Source organism: Nelumbo lutea, chromosome 5, assembly GCF_056320005.1.
Source record: "Nelumbo lutea isolate HS-2025 chromosome 5, American lotus-T2T, whole genome shotgun sequence".
In the NCBI taxonomy this organism is placed as follows: domain Eukaryota; kingdom Viridiplantae; phylum Streptophyta; class Magnoliopsida; order Proteales; family Nelumbonaceae; genus Nelumbo; species Nelumbo lutea.
In genome coordinates this window covers 28310670-28327793 of record NC_142688.1, presented here as the reverse complement: position 1 = coordinate 28327793, position 17124 = coordinate 28310670, and the positions used below count along the sequence as shown (strand labels likewise).

The 17124-nt window shown below is 36.8% G+C and overlaps 1 protein-coding gene across 2 annotated transcripts; it reads left to right on the top strand.

The window, feature by feature from the left end:
• The first annotated feature begins 584 nt into the window (after positions 1-584).
• LOC148851280 (malate dehydrogenase, glyoxysomal) lies at positions 585-6138 on the top strand. 2 transcript variants are annotated; one of them, XM_088943562.1, is made up of 10 exons: positions 585-823; positions 931-1014; positions 1346-1561; positions 2250-2564; positions 3173-3262; positions 3389-3472; positions 5335-5370; positions 5480-5569; positions 5701-5795; positions 5896-6138. In XM_088943562.1, exons 2-10 carry the CDS (start codon positions 943-945, stop codon positions 5966-5968), a joined length of 1071 nt encoding a protein of 356 aa, XP_088799688.1. In that variant the 5' UTR covers positions 585-823; positions 931-942; the 3' UTR covers positions 5969-6138. The 2 variants fall into 2 exon arrangements, with proteins under 2 accessions (XP_088799688.1, XP_088799687.1); XM_088943561.1 differs by lacking the exon at positions 585-823 and having other exon boundaries at positions 830-1014.
• The last annotated feature ends 10986 nt before the right edge of the window (positions 6139-17124 follow it).

Sequence of the window (17124 nt, the reverse complement as noted above, 5' to 3'; positions counted from 1 at the left end):
ATTTCATCAATGTTTTAAAAAACGACTCAAACCCGGAATTGTATTGGCCACCGGTTTCTGATTTGATGGTTTGACCATCTGATTTGAACCAACAGTTCATTCTGATAAAAAATTAAACAAATATAAAAAATAATTAAAATAAAAAATAACAAAAGATCATTGAACGGGTCAGCAGTTCGATCACTCGGGTCAATGAATCGTTGACCAACTCAACAGTTTTTGACCAAGGGAGTAAAATGGAACCAGTTGCCCAAATAATACCCAGGCTGAATGGTCCAACCATCCGGGTCAACGGTGGTTCAAAAACATTGCATTTTTTTCATGAAATATAGTATTAAATCATTTTATTAATAACACCAAATATTTTTAATTAGGCTTAAAAGAATAAAATTTTTAATTTACTTTTTTATACTATTTAATATCCTATTGAAATTCGAATTCGATTTGAATCCGATATAAATTAGACGGATTCGATTCAAATTGAGATCTGCCTAATATTTTATTCCGTTTGATCCGTTTGTAACCCTGATTCTTGGTGGGTCCATAACTATTGCACCATTTTAATCCAAGATGTACAGTGCAGATGATGGATGGATTTATTTACTCCTCACTTCGGTCCAGGAGAGAGAGAGAGAGAGAGGAGAGAGAGAGAGAGAGAGGAATTAACAGAGATGGGGAAGAAGTGGAGAAGAGAGGATTGGAAGGCGGAGGAAATTGCGAGAACCACAACGCAACAGATAAGGATTCCCTTAAAAAGGAATTTCAGTTTCCACAAATTTTACGATATATCACCAATCACTCTTCACGTCAGCTTGGGCGCCTCGTACTCCTCTCCCTCTCTTTCTTATCATATCCTTCCATTCCGATAAAACCCAGCTACTGTCATATACTGACAACTCTTCTCTCGCTTTGTTCTTCTTCATTCTTCAGTGACACGCCAAGATGCAATCCAGCGCTGACGTTAATCAACGTATTGCAAGGATCTCTGCTCATATCCGCTCTTCTAATCTCCAGGTCTTACTCTCTTCTTCATTGCCCTCTTACGGAATTCTCTTCTTTTTTGGAATTTGGTTTCTTTTCTCTTCTACCGATCTTGGATATGTTTAATTATATGTTCTTTAGGTAAATTAAGGAATTTCTCATGTCTTTCTTTGGGGATTTTTCTTTAGTAATGGTGACATTAGCTAAGTATTTGAACAATGGATAACGAGCTCAAGTCATTGTATAGAAACTTTCTTGGAATTCAGTGTTCCTCATCCTTCGATGCAAGGTGGAGCTCTTTATGTTACAAAGTTTACCCTTTTGATAACATCTGAAAAAGTTCCTTGGTTTCCTATTTTGGAAGATGGAAGAAAGCTCCATTCTGAGGCGAGCAAATTGCCGAGCGAAAGGTGGTGCGCCTGGATTTAAGGTTGCTATCCTCGGTGCGGCTGGAGGCATTGGCCAACCTCTTGCAATGTTGATGAAGATGAATCCACTGGTGTCTGTCCTCCATCTCTACGATGTTGTCAATTCTCCCGGTGTGACAGCAGACGTTAGTCACATGGACACTGGTGCTGTGGTAATTTTTCTTCTATCAACCTTCTTTCTATATTTTCTTTTTCTTGAAAATTTCAAACTTCGGACATCTTTCCTGCTGGGATTCCATCGGTTTTTAAAAGCTCATACAATAGTGGATCTTCTCCTAGTTTATTGTTTATTCTACGCTCTGGGGTTGAAGCCTTACGCTTTCGTCAGGTTCTATAATTTGAGTCTTGACTATAGAATTTGAGTTTCGAGTTTGGACCAACGGTATTAGTTATGTTGCGTCTGGATTCTAGGAGGTTTTCAGTTATACGCTTCTATTCAGGTATCAACCTTGGCATTGAAGAGGTTTTGTTGTGAAATGTTTTGGAAACTCATGTAGTGAAATAGTCTTGTTAATTTGAGAGTACAAGCTCACCATCCAAACCAGATTGTTTCTGGGTTTTAAGAAAATCGATAGATGGTGTTATTTCAGGGTTTCAAAGGTTGAACTTATTTCTTCTTACAACTGGCAAAAATAACTCCTTTTTTAGTTTTTAGATCAGCAAATTGCTGGTTCAAATGCTAAAGTTTACCAAAAAATGACAAAAGCTATTGAAAAATAAAAGAAAATAACATGATTTGACTCATGTAGCATCCAGTCTCCTCATTATTAAAAGCTTCAATCTTGATAACATTTTAAATATCTATTTCCTTTATAACTGTATTTTTTCTGTTCCATTCAGGTGCGTGGTTTTCTGGGGCAGCAGCAACTGGAGAGCGCTCTTACTGGGATGGACCTGGTCATAATTCCGGCCGGTGTACCCAGGAAGCCAGGAATGACAAGGGATGATCTCTTCAAGATCAATGCTGGAATTGCTAAGACCCTTTGTGAAGGGATTGCTAAGTGCTGTCCTCACGCTATCATCAACTTAATCAGCAATCCTGTCAACTCTACAGTTCCAATTGCAGCAGAGGTTTTCAAGAAGGCTGGCACCTTTGATCCTAAGCGGCTTTTGGGAGTTACAATGCTTGATGTTGTTAGAGCCAATACTTTTGTGGTATGTTCTGCTAATTTTGTGCTGCTATTTTTGTTCTTAATCTTGGCAGTTGGAAAATTTTAGTATATTTCCCCTTATTATAGCAGTTGATAACAAGATTGCTTTGTGTGCTTTTCATTCTATTATTAGCCCTTCCCCCACATCATTACTGTGAATTACATTAGAGGGGGAACATCAAGTCTTTATCAACTGGAAATCTTGATAGCCAACTAATTCCATTTATATGGACCATCAACTCATGTTGTATGTTTTCTGTGATGATACAAGCAAACAATAGATGGTTAATTGCTTACATCACACCTCTTTAAGGACTATCAATTGCAAGATATTTCATCTTAGTACCTGCAAAATCATCTGTGCGATGGCTTGTACAATGTCAAGTAAGAGCATCATCATTTAAGAGTACAAGTCAGGTTCCTGACTTGAATTTACACAGCATGAGGCTTGGCTCCTCAGGCTGGGCCAATTCAAATTTTAACAAATGCTCAACTCGAGGCTATCCAAGTTGCAGCCCTATCATCATTTAATATGCAGTATTGTTTTCTATGGTCCACATTATTGGTGTTTTAAGTTATCCATTTTCTATTAATATTCGGGTTTTCTTTCAGGCTGAAATTTTAGGAATTGATCCTAGGGAAGTTGATGTTCCAGTTGTTGGTGGCCATGCAGGAATTACAATTTTACCTCTTCTGTCACAGGTTCAAGAGAAATTGTTTTAAAATTCCAACATGTTTTGTTTGCTTGTTAGGATATCTTCTGATTTTTCTTTATGTTCCATATTTTACCCCTCAAACATATGTCCAACTTCTGATTAATATATGCAGGTTAAGCCTCCATGTTCTTTCACTCAGGAAGAAATCAAATACCTGACAGACCGCATTCAGAATGGGGGAACAGAAGTAGTTGAGGTAAAAACATTCTAACTCTTCTATGGAGCATCATACACTGTGTCTGGAGAAGCAACTTAGAGATTGGAGGCCATCTCAGCCCACACAAAACTAAATACCACCAGTTCAGTACTTGGGGGATGGGGGGTTAGCCAAAATCAACTACCTGATAGACCACTTTCACAATGGGGGAACAGAAGTACTTGAGGTAAAAAGCATTCTAACTCTTGTGTGGAGTGTCATACATAGTGTGTCTGGAAAAATAATTTAGAGATTAGAGGCCATCTTAGCCAGCACAAAAGTAAACACCATCAATTCAGGGCACAGAGGGGGGGGGGAGTTACCCAACAAAGATGTGTTGAGATTGGAATTTTCTTGGTCTTGTTCGAGCCAAGTGTAGTTGGTTGATATCAGTTTTGAAAGGATAACTTATACAGTGACCAGTTTCATTCTGTTAGTATCTTATCTATGGCCATTTTTTCAATATTACATAAATGATTTAAGATGATACATTTCACTATTGCCCAAATATGTCTGAATATTATTGAATATGTAAAATTTTGAATGGAGGCCCAGTATGTCTGATATGGTTTCCGCATTCCAAATTTCTATCTGAGTGAGGACCCGGTAACATTGATATTGGCAATGCAGTTTCTCTGGGCTGACTGAACGAAAATTTCATAGTTTGCTGACTCAGAAAATTGGTTCCACTTGGCAGTCCCAGAATAGCAACTCAAGTCAGAATTTCAGCTCAAGATATTATATCATGTTTTTTTAATTGTTAGACTGTATAAGAATACAGTAGTAGTATATACATTATAGAAATGTAAAATATAGTTGGGGAAAGAGTACTGATTATGAGGGTATTCATATTCCAGAATTAACTGAGCTAATTTGATGTATTTCAAATCCAAAAAATCTAGACCAACAGGTACCTTGTGACTTTTGCGTGAAGTGTTATTCTTATCTTACGTTGATCTAATTCCCTTAATGATTTAAATTTGGTGCTGCCACTCCATTCTCCTTATGTTGTGTGATCTTGTTCAATCTTTCCTATAAGTCTTTTGCAAGCTAAACCAATTAGTTCTAATTGTATTTCTTTGTTGACATGTATTTTTTCTATGGTTTCACTTTTCAACCAGTCCCATCATACTACAAGCCTTTTTTTAACCTTTTAGCATTTGATTTCACGCTATTCTTTGCTCATTCTAACCACAAAATTTGTACTGACCGTAGGAAACGGTAACTTCCCTGCAGAAGTGCAGTTCACATTAGGTCCAATTACAGATTGCATATTTTAGCAGGAAATTTGTGGATTTAAGTTAATATTGGTATAGAAGCAAACTAGAAGCCTTGGTAAATATGATAGCAAGCTAAATGTACCAGCAGACCCAGTGCCTGGATGAATTTTGTTGGGTATTGTTAACTTGGACAACTATCCATGTCATTCCATTTCATCTTTATTCCTTTCTGCTCAGTATCTCAATTTTCATTATAATGCTTGCAATAAACTCCCTGCTGCACCAAGTTTCTTATTGAATACTGTCCTCATCATGATTTACATAGGACAGTTTGTTGTTTCTAGCCTTCGAATTTTCTGATTCTAACACAATTTAACTTTTTTAATGGCTATTGATAATGGTCTTGGGTGTGTGTGTCGGTGTGAATACATATGTAATACCCTTGGTGGATGAGTTTTACAAGATACGATGACAACTGAGAAGAGGGCACCCGTACTCTACGGATGATTTCTCTACAATATTTTATGAAAAAATGAGATTAATATGCTTCCCACTTAAATTCACTGAATTTTGCATTCAAAAATATTATTACACATGTATAAAGTCATTGAGAAGCCTTGAAATTATTTACATCCTTTGCAGGCGAAAGCTGGGGCTGGATCTGCAACACTCTCAATGGTTAGTAAATTTGTTTTCTTTAATTTCTCACTCCATTTATGTGTTTCATCCCTGCATGAATGCTGTGCCTACTGGATGAAGTGAACTTAAATACTAAAATGAAATGCAGGCATATGCTGCTGCTAAGTTTGCAGATGCATGCCTGCGGGGCTTGAGAGGTGATGCTGGAATTGTAGAGTGCTCTTTTGTGGCTTCTCAGGTGGTTCTTATGCGACTCTCATCTTCTACCTGACATCTAACCTTTTAATTTCACTTCCAAATGTATATGCAGGGTGTTTGTTAAAAGAAAAATATAATGCTTCATCCTCTTCCTCTTTTGTCCTTTTTTAGGTGACAGAGCTCCCATTCTTTGCATCCAAGGTACGTCTTGGTCGTGCTGGAGCAGAGGAAATTTACCCACTGGGTCCCCTGAATGAATACGAGAGGTTTGTCATTGCAACTGTAAAAATGTGTGTAGTTGGAATTCTTGCTGTTATCAGTGTATTTGAAATTACAAATTTGTTTTTGCTGAATAATTCTGAACAGGGTGGGTTTGGAGAAGGCGAAGAAAGAGTTGGCAGGAAGTATCGAGAAAGGAATTTCTTTCATTAGGAAATAGAAAAGATGGTAGGAGTATCTTTGGAACATATCACTTATTATAGATATTAAAAAGAAGAAAAAAAAAGAGCTCTGTGCAATCATTTTCTATCCCTCCTTTTGTAAACCCCATTTCTTTCAGAATAAGTACTCTTATTGTATCAAAAAGCAGATAGAGGTTATTCTACGCCACAGGATGGGGTTGCATGATCAACCAATCACAAATGAGGTGAGTGAAGCTTATTAGTAGGAATGGACGAGATGTTGGTCGGTCCAATCTGATCTGGTCCGATATGAGTCTGTTAGACTATTACAGATGAACAAGTTCCAATGAATACTTTGGATCAATCCAATTCAATGTTTGGATTTTGGACCAGCCAATCAGCTCAAGGTCTAATGAATATTTTGGACCACTTTGGGTTGATCTGAGTGGCCAAATGCCCTCAATTCAGAATAACTTGGTGTATGGATAAATCCTATAGCTGATGGCATAGCCTACACCAATGGGTAAATATTTTTGTTTATTGACTCCCATTTTGTGTTTATTTGCAGATAAATAAACAATGACCATGCCAATTATTTATTTGTTTGGTGTGGTCAAAATTTCAAATTTGGCAAGGTAGTTGAGAAAATCTAGGCAACTAATTCTACCTTATGGGACATTTGTCCCTTGATCCAAGAGGCTGAACAAGTCCAGATGGTTGGTAATGAGAAGGACTCTCCCTTTCCAACAGTAACTTTTTGTACCATTGTATGCTAGAGTTACCGATATAATAAATATGGCCCTCTAGTATCCTGAGATTTCGCTGCCTCCTTTGGTCATATTCACGGTCTCCGGCTTTATATTGGAGTACCTAAGCAAGTATAACTGCCCGTTTGTTTTGTTCACCAGCTATTGGTGCTGGGTCATTCAACGTTAACTTTGATTTCTGAACCCAAACCAGACGTACAGTTTGGGTCTTAGCTTAGGCCCTACTGTTCCGGCTTCTGCCTTGGCTCTTGGGTTCATGTCATCAACTATATCAGCTCACATGAGATGTATCTTCCATGTTCCAACGGCTCAATTTGTTTTAACTCTAAAATCTTCTAGTCAAAGGTGAGGGTGTAGGGGCAGGGCTAATGTTTGGCAAACCTATGCCCCGATAAGCGATAATAACCCGTGATATTTTTAAATTAGTGCTAGGCCATGTTTTTATTTAAAGGCGGTGGAACTCTGTTATCCTTTGATGGATTCTGACCGTCTCTCATTTCACGGAGCCCTACTTATTGTTTGCAATTTGCATTACATTGGGAATCAGGGGGTAGGAAGAATTGGTGCACGTGACTACACCTCCAAGAAGGGCTGATGCGTACTGTGTCTCGCCAACTGAACTGACCATCTCAGCTATGAATTCGGATTAGTGAAATGCCATGGCTGATCCACAGTGCTGAACAGCTATTATTGCATTCATTCAGTTAATCCTTTCTCCTCGGACCTCAACTATTTAGTCCATGAGGGCTCCCCTATTATCTCTATGGCAGCGGGAAATGGGTGTAGGAGATATTAGTTTAAAACTCAGGCTTAGTTTTGGAAGACTGCAACTACAAATATGTTTAGTCCAAAACCTTGTATGTAGTATTTCTGGACCTTATATTTGGGCTCTTCCCAATGGAATCTCCAAGTTCCTGTCTTCACCCTTTCGTCGAACGCATGCACCTTGCGATGCACGCAAAATTAGTCAACTTTTATACACATGTAAATTATGAAAACTACGAAATGCATGGTGAGGCATATGGCTCATATAGATTTTGAGATTGAACATGTGATTAATCCAGTGGGTCATTTTGGATATATAATCTGAAATCACCACAAGATCCCTCCCCCCCCCTCCCCCCCTTGTGACAAAATATAGATGTGTTTGTGCAGGGAAGCTGCCTACTTTAATCGGTAGCTTTCAAGTGTCTAAGAAGTTGGTTTGGGCCCAAAAGGATACGCATATTCCTCTACCAATGGTCAAATCTGAGTTCAAAACATCTTGCTATGTGTCAAGATAAACACTATTCATACTTGCAATGGTTACTGGGAAAACACTAAATCGAGATCAGGAATTTTATGCTGTAAGGTTTAATACGTGGCCAAACTAGAATGGCTCTATCTGGAGGGTGGTTTGAATTGGTTATATCATCACCCCATGTGGCTCTAGACTCTAATGGTGGGTGGTTTGAACCTACAAGGGATTTGGGTGGTGATGGTGTGACGCTTAACTCACACAAACCCAGTCTGCAAGTACCTGTCACAATGTTTTTTTTTTTTTTTTGGTACAAAAACCAATTCAATTCAACAAAACCTTACCATCTACACTACATGGATCCCGCTTCGTAATTGCACTCAATCAAGATCCATAATCCATATATATAGAAGAAACTTTTGCCATGCAATCAATTGCGTGGCTATCATCACTTCGATTTGGGTTGCCACTTTAAGCTGAAAAGGCTGATATTCTTGTGCTCTATGATGTTGTTCAATGTTGACTAAGACTTCAATATACCTTTACTATCATACCTCTGTACTAAACAAAAGGGAGCTTCTTGGATAATGTAATGAATTTGATTCGATCTGAAGCGGATGAAAACAGTATCAAACTTAGCAGATCTGATGCAATTATTTCCCATTTGCTCCTTTGCTAATGGAACAGTTGAAGCTTAAACCTGGAGGTCATTTAGTTTGTAAACCTGAAAGTGAAAACATGATGTATCAAGAAATATCTTTCTGTATGTCTTACTTTTAACATTGAGGTTTCATCGGCCCACTACCTTTTTACTGAAAATTCTGAATTGAATATGGTTTATCAACTCACTACACCAATTGGGAAATTTACCCCATTAATAATCAACCTTTTTTTGGATAAACATCAATAATAAACTTTGCTTTGTTCAAGTTATTTCTAATTCCACTTCAGTATCAGAATATGAACTGGAGATAGTAAATGATTTTTTTTATTATTTTTAAAAACACTCAACTATCTTCTTACTTCTGTGGAGATTAGCTTATGCTTCATATGGAAAATGTTCCCTTTTTTTTAAGAAAGAGGGGGGTGGGTGGTGGATGAGACCTAACCTCCAAACAAAACTATGAGTTGAAAGTTCATATAAAAGAAAACAAACTAAAAATATAAAAGAATAAAAGTAATTTTTGAATAATGGGGGTGGTAGCCTTTGTTTGGTCTAGAGGATTTACAACATTTTTTGAATGAGACATCTCTTGGATTTTGTTAGACTTAACTTTTTTTTCTTCCTCTTATTTTCGAGTGTCAGCCAATCTTGATCGAGTCATTCGTCTCCATAGGTATAGTAGTTTCAATCGGGTTTTCACATGCAAGATCAACTTTCATTGCAGGAGTGGCCATATGAACAAAGGTCATCACATTTGTATCACTAAGAACAACTTTAGCTATGTAACGACAAGATCTATGAAAAAGGGAAGTCCCCGTAGTCATGGATTCCAATCTCTTGATCATCACAACTCCATTACCCTTAAGCCAATAAAAATATGGTCTATCATCACCACATTCTATCAATTGATTGTTCCATTTCCGTCACCCCTTGTGATTCTATGTTAGAAAACTTTTGATTACCTTTCCTCTACCTAATATTCCTATTCCTTTCCTGCAACCCTACTGGCATTTTGTAGAATACTTTTTGTTGATTCCATCTCACATTGCTCTGGGACTTGTGCAAGTGCACCCTACTCTTTACCATTGGTCATAGGGTCATTTTCTCACATATCCCCAAGAGTATCAATTTGATTATCAGGAAAAGGATCTTGATTAGGACACTCTGGCTGCTCCGCACTCACTACACCCTAAGAAAAATCCAGGTTACCACCATTACTTGGCAAATTACTGGGCTCTAGAGACACTGAGTTAACACATGAAGGGACTTATTCCTTCCTTGCTCATTGATAAGTGTGTTTTGTCCTAGGGTTTAGTTTGTCTACCATGTTCTTAATTGTAGGAGCAATTGTACTTGGGTTTTATTGATATGCATCTGTTTAGCCACAACCCCAAGTTTCTTTGATGGTCCCCTAGTTTCATATTAAAATATTCTCCTTCTTTGCCTTAACTTGACAGTCAATCTCCTCGTGCACATGCTTCAAAAAGTAATTAAGAGCAATATAATGGAAGATTTTCAGCTAGAACCATTTTTTTTATTTAAATCCACACCCTAGAAGACTTATTTTTCATCAAATCAAGTTCAAATTGAGAACATCTCTCCCTACATAATACTATGCAGAGATGAAATGTTTTCCATATATAACTACCATAAACGTGAGCAAGATACTCGTGGGTAGAAGGTCCAGGCTCTCAAAACAGACCCTTGCTACAGTAGTCCGTATAAGACTCTTAGGCGCAGTATCGACCTTCAGCACCCTACCTACCACCACCTGTGCAATTGAATGAATCAACATGGAAAGTTAACTGGCAACCGGGAGAAATTGATCTTGATAGGAATAACAAAGGGCTATCTCCTAGCCGATCTCTAAACCTATCCATTTAAGCATATGAAATAATATATATATATATATATTTAATGGAAAAATCTCCATCCAAATCCACATTTGCCTCGATCATCATCAGAGTGTTGCATTGCGGGTTGTGAAATAAACAAGAGTAGGCGACACCCTAGGGATGTGAAACATTAGGTGTCATCCTCCCCAAAACTTTCTTTTGCAATCCTACTTTCCAAGCTCTCCCCAATCGCCATATTGTCTTTACAAGTGCCGGTTATTTCCCCCACGCTAAAGAGGCCTTCAACAGTCGTATGATCTTTTCAAATGGGCAGTGATAGGAAAATGCATGTAGGGGTGTCAATCAACCGGTTTTGGTTTAGATCCAATTTGATACAAATTTTATTAAATTGGATTTGGACGGTTCATTATAATTATTGGATTGGGCCAATTCAAAATAAATTGGTTCATATTTTTATTGGTTTGAATTAGACTTAAACCAAATTTTCAATAATCTGATCATGAGACCAAACCCTTGTCCAATTTGAAATCAATCAAAACTGAAAATAACATAAAATTTTATAAAAGCACTTTTGCGAAAACATCTTTATAAAAGTACTATGACCAAATTACTTTTATAAAAATACTATTACAAAAGCATTTTTACAAAAGTAATTTTACGAAAGCACTTTTACACAAAAGCACTTTTATGAAACACTTTTACAAAAAAAAACTTACAAAAGTACTTTTATGAAAGAACTTTTATAGAAGTACTTTTATAAAAACACTTTTATGAAAACACTTTTATAGAAGTACTTTTATAAAAGCACTTTTATGAAAGCACTTTTAGAAAATCACTTTTTTTAAAGAACTTTTACAAAAGTATTTTTATGAAAGTACTTTTATAAGTCGGAAGTAATTTTTGCAAAGTGCTTTTACAAAAGTATTTTTATAAAAGTACTTTTACAAAAGTACTTTTACAAAATCACTTTTACAAAGTACTTTTATAAAAACACTTCTATGAAATACTTTTATAAAAGTACTTTTACAAAAGCACTTCTACACAACTCTATGAAAGTACTTTTTGAAAAGTGCTTTTACAAAAGCAATTTTCCGAAGTACTTTCAATAAAGTGCTTTTGTAAAAGTACTTTTATGAAAATGTTTTTATCAAAGTACTTTTACAAAAATGCTTTTCCAATGCTAAAAATGCTTTTATATAATTTTTTTATATCTCATTCGGTTTGGACTGAATTGGTCATTTTAATGGATTGGATTGGATTTGGTTTATATTGGATTTGGACCGGATTGGGTCCAGTCCATTTATAAGTGGACTCACATTGGACAGGATCAAGTTGGACCAATACCGTTCAATTTACACCTCTGAATGCATGCATGGACGGCATGCTCTTCCTACATTGAAAGATTTCGTCTATAAGTCTTTGAAAAATAAAACCTGAGTAATTGCACTGGACTCTAAACATATTTTAATCAAATTTGCAGAAGAGGAGGATTATTTAAAACTTTGTCTTCGAGAAGCTTTTAGAATTAAATCCTTCATCTTTCAATTGTTCAAATGGGTCCCTGACTTTGTACCTGGTTGGGAACCCAACATCGTCCCAGTATAGATTGTATTTCAAGATTGGACATGAATCCAGTGAATGCAGACATAATAAAGAAAAGAAAAAAAGTCTAGACTTCTGTGCAGCTCTCCAAACTATCATAGCTGATGACAAGAGATTGAATCAGATGCCTACAAACATCAAGCCTAAAGTGAACACTCATCTACAGGACTCGGCCTTCTCCTTTGATCACTACTGTTCAAACCCATGAGAAAGCTGCTCCAACAATTGTGGGCACAATCATCTCTAGTCAAACAGGGGAAATATTAGAAACACAGGAGTCGAAAAGTCCACCCTTGGAAAAACAATTGTACTCAAAAGGAGACATTGGTGGTGCAAGACAATGTCCTAGTTGCTGCGGCTGAATGCACAGATCATACCACCAATATTGTTGAAGGTGATTCCTTTGAGATTGAGAGGGCTATTATTGTGGGGGAAGATGGTGAAACTACTAAGGCCGATCTGGTTCATTGTCAAAGTCCAAAAGATGTTCAACAGAATGCCAACATAGAATCAGAAAAGAGATAAGAAGATCAAAACATAGAAAAAAAAGTTGCTCTTAGTGAAGGAAAAACTAGAACGGCTGAGGTCTCAATTGTTCTTAATGAGTACAATTAATCCTGTTCAAAATAAAGCAACAGAAATAATATGCAACCTACAGGCAGCCAAAATCTAAATCCTATGCAACCTACCCAGACAGTTCTTTGTTGGGACGATTTGATGATTGGTGTTGGAAACAAGTGCAAGAGAAATTTAGTATTTATCATCATTATAAAGTACAAAAAGAAGTTGAAATAATACACAATTGATAATGGTTATGTAGCTACCCCATGAGATTAGGCACTTGCAATGGTGAGAACCCAATTGAAAGTGATACATCAAAAGAAAACAATGAAAACAATGATCCAGATCAAGGTTGGGTGCCGGAGGAGAATAAGAAGAAGAAAAAGAATTCCAAGTCTAAGGAGGTCTAGAAGTCATCTCAATCAGAAGTTCAAAGATCGTCAAGAATAAACAAAGGTTGCCATCCCCGTTATTCTTGATTAATTTATTTTTCTTCATGGGTTTATAGAGCTGTTGCTCTTTGTATAATTCTGAGGGCCAGGTCTTCGCACCTAAGGAACTCGGTTTCATGATTCATCCTTAAAACGTAAAAGAACATGGTGTCGATTCAATGTAGTCCCCACTATATCTTTCTTTAGGTCAAAGTATCGATCAAAAACTCTCTAACCAAGAGGTCGTCCATAAGAACAATTAATTACCAACAAGTGCAAACTGGAAAAGAGAACCATAGGTTCTCCGTCCTTCAGTGACAACGGCCTCTGAAAAGATTGATTTCAGGGACAAGGGTATCAACCGTTGAATTCAGTATCGAGGGGTGGGGGGAAGATTTCCAATTCACTGGGATGTTGTTTATAAGGGATGGGGATAAATATATTTAGGGAATGAATAAGTGAATTCTACGATGGAATGGACTGTAAAAAGGCCTTTATTTTATAGAGTTCATATCAAATTATAAAGAAAAGCATGTATGCAAAATTAAAGAACAGGATGCTTTAATTTCAACGAATCCAAAATAACTTTGCTTTTCCATTATCATTGGTAAAAGTATTTTCTAGAAAGACAAGACAATCGACTTATCATTCCAAAGACACAATATATATATAGAACAAGCTTTTGCTTTGGCTGTTTAAATCAAAATGGTTGAAATGCAACCAAATTGCTGGCAATGAGACATTCAATTCTCAAATAAAGAAATAAAAGGCGGACATCAAGCAGAGGTGCACCACCAAAGACTGACCTGTTTTTCTAAACAAATCAGTCTCTCTCGCTGTGCCAGTGCCATTGATATTACATACTTGAGAATGCCCATCCACCGGTAAAAGTTTGGAGTGAATTGTCTCAACTCTTACTGGTAACCCAGGCAGCAGGCATATTTCAATTAATTATTACCATGAATATACATCATCATCATCATCAAGACTCGATATTGACTCTCCAACGATAACACCACCGACTCATCTCCCTCACTTCACAAGCTGCAGGATAAATAAATAAATAAATAAATGTATATAGTGAACATGAAGTTGGTACACACATGACACATCCATCTCCTCCATGCTTTAGAATCTAATCAGGCTGTTAAAGGTATACTAAGCTGTTTTCAAAACCTGCATTAATGCAATACCCCCTAAGCAAGGGCAGCGGGCTGTGCTACTGATATATATGTGAACTGGGGATGGATGCAATGGGGATGAAATGGAGGGACTAGATGTGGTATTGGGCTATTGGGCGTCGTCTTCATATCATCATATGTAGTAGGTTGGCCCTAGCTAGCTATATATATATATATATATATATACATATAAATGGGTACCCATACCCATATATAGCGATAATTGTGGGGAAATGGAGGACACACATTTGTTAATGATGAGCGGCCCATGATAATGTTGCTACCTAACCAGTAACCAGACATAGGTACTTTGAATGTAGAAATCCCACCTCAACGGCTCAACCCTAACAAATAACTTGGCATCGGCTCAAGCTCGAGTATCACGAATCGTCCTTCAACTAGTATTTCCCTACAGCCTACACAACTTTTCACGCACACCACACCATGTGTTCCCGTCAGGCGTCAGTGGATGAATATGTATGAACTAAATAGTAAATACCCATCTGTATTCTTATACCATATCGATCAATTGTAATGGAACGCTTGTCACAAGTGTAGGGAAAAAGTGCTGGAGATCAGGATTCCTCACTCCCACGTCCCACCAATGTTATTTGTGTAGTAATATGTGTAGCCATCAGTTTAACGGTACCAGTAACCACAACAGTACTCACTTGGTATTGGCCGGGACGTATAGGCATATAATATACTTGTCTGTGATGCATGTCATAGACTCATAGTTGGGGTGGTTGACGCACCGCCAAGTGCAAGTACGACCTCAGCTACCTATACCTATATTAAGGTTCACCCTTTTAGAAATGGGCCAACTTTTATTCTTATTCTCCTCGTTAAGTACACTAGTACATGTATTGTAATTACATGTTATCTCATCTATATCTTTCTTTTAATATATTTATCCAAATTAATTATGTTATCTCTTTTTCTTTTCTCTCTCTCTCCTTTTTTATTTTCTTTCGACTTCATAAATTAGCTTTACTGCTATGAAATGCAAACTTTATTGAAAGTAAGAAAGCTTTTCTTGATCATTATGAAAAGGATAATGTTACGTTAGCCCAAAGAGTTATAAGGTTTCTTTGGATATATTTAATATCAAATCTCTTATTTTCCATGAACCAAACATAAAATTGAAAATGAGAAAACAGATACCACATGTAAAATCTTTATGTGGAAATAATTTAATATTTTACAAAGTATAATAAATTATTAGTAAGTATAATATCCAGGCCCTAGTATAAAATATTATGGATTAAATAAAATGTTTAGGTCCCCAAATATTCTGCAAGGGAAAAAAAAAAAAAGCTGTTTACAAAACCTTTGAATTTGATGTAGGGTTAAATACATCAATCTTTTAGAGAGTTGCATCACTTGTTTGAAGGTGAAAAGATGTCATTAATTAATTAAGTATTGTATATGTATTGTACAGCTTTGTGAATGTAATTCTTAAAATCATATACTAATTTGGAGTCTTTTTTATTGTTGGGGTAGGGGTGGGGGTGGGGGGTTACGTTTAAAAGGACTCTCGTGACCTACATAGAGATTCTTCACTTTGATAGATGGATTCGATTGGTCATTTCAGCTTTCCAGCTGGCAAAAAAGTTTGTCCTTGTTTTATTTTAATCTTTTATTCGGTAAGTACGTAGCATTTGGATTTATGATCATTAGGGCGTCTTTGGTCTTATCCAGTCCACTACCCCTCTCAAGACCCCTGAAATCTGGGACCAACACGGTCTGGGCTTATGGGGACATACATGCCTGTTGATGGATTTGATCTTGTCCTATCTTCAAAAGCAAAAACAACGGAATCAACGGGAACCATATAATTTAGTATGCCAAATACGGGCAGTATTAAATGATTTCAAAAACATCTTATTTGGGCTTTATTCCTTGAACTTCCCAAAAATCATAAGAGAAGTTCTCTAGTGCCTACCATTCAAAAATTAGAAAATTAGTAAATGTATTACTATCAGAAGGTTATGATCATTTGCAAATGTAGATATTTGCAAATTTTCTTTTTGAAAACCCTCCACCTGGAATAAAGTTTGGGGTTCAAAAAAAATAGTGGTGGCCTGGTGTGTTCGCATGCTTCTATGAAATTGGTGGCAAGTTTTAAGGGGCCCAGACCCATCTAGGCATCCATTTATTCCCAAATCCAAGAATTAGCTTAGCCTGCTTTTTATGACATTTATATTATCAATAAGAGAAAATCTAGGTCCTCCTCATCATGATGATCTTAATACTCTCTTCACCGGCACCTTTCCTTGTGCTTCCCCACCAACCACAGTCATGATTTTTCAATTTGTCTGAGTGAGCTTAGACTAGTCTGGTCTTGAAAGGGAGGATCACCCTCAGCTTTTTCTTTTTCTATGCATCATCTCACTTCTTATGTCCCACTAATGCAAACCACCTATTATTATTTTATCAGATGTCAGAGATGTTAGATCAGATAACTATTATTTTCCCCTGCTTAGTTTCATCGAGGTGATGTATGTCAAAAGCTTCTTTGTAAAATTTATTAAATAAAGTTCTTGGGCTCTGTCTGTCTCCTCTCCGCTCTATGTGATTTTATCAGATCTCTATCTGACTTAATTCATCTATTCAGTGGCTGGAGTCCTTTTAGATAATAACAAAGAACTCTTTCCAACCAAAAGTGTTTCATATCTTTCTCATCATTCGTATACCAAGTCCTTTATTAAAGGACATAGATTTAAAGGTTCCTTTCCTTTTGATTTTAAGCTAACACTCTTCAACATATGTCCTTGTGTTACAGAATTCCCCTGTTCAGTACTTCTTATTGTGCCAATTTTTCTATTTACCGAATGAACCTTACCTTCCTAACATCAGTGGAGGCTTCAGACTTATCCCTACTACCAAAGCTCA

Excerpts from the sequence above, each read along its gene's own strand:
- LOC148851280 (XM_088943562.1), top strand. The coding sequence starts at position 943 with ATGCAATCCAGCGCTGACGTTAATCAACGTATTGCAAGGATCTCTGCT. Across the intron at positions 1,015-1,345 it reads TCCGCTCTTCTAATCTCCAG|ATGGAAGAAAGCTCCATTCT; the intron begins GTCTTACTCTCT and ends CTATTTTGGAAG. Across the intron at positions 5,796-5,895 it reads CCCCTGAATGAATACGAGAG|GGTGGGTTTGGAGAAGGCGA; the intron begins GTTTGTCATTGC and ends AATTCTGAACAG.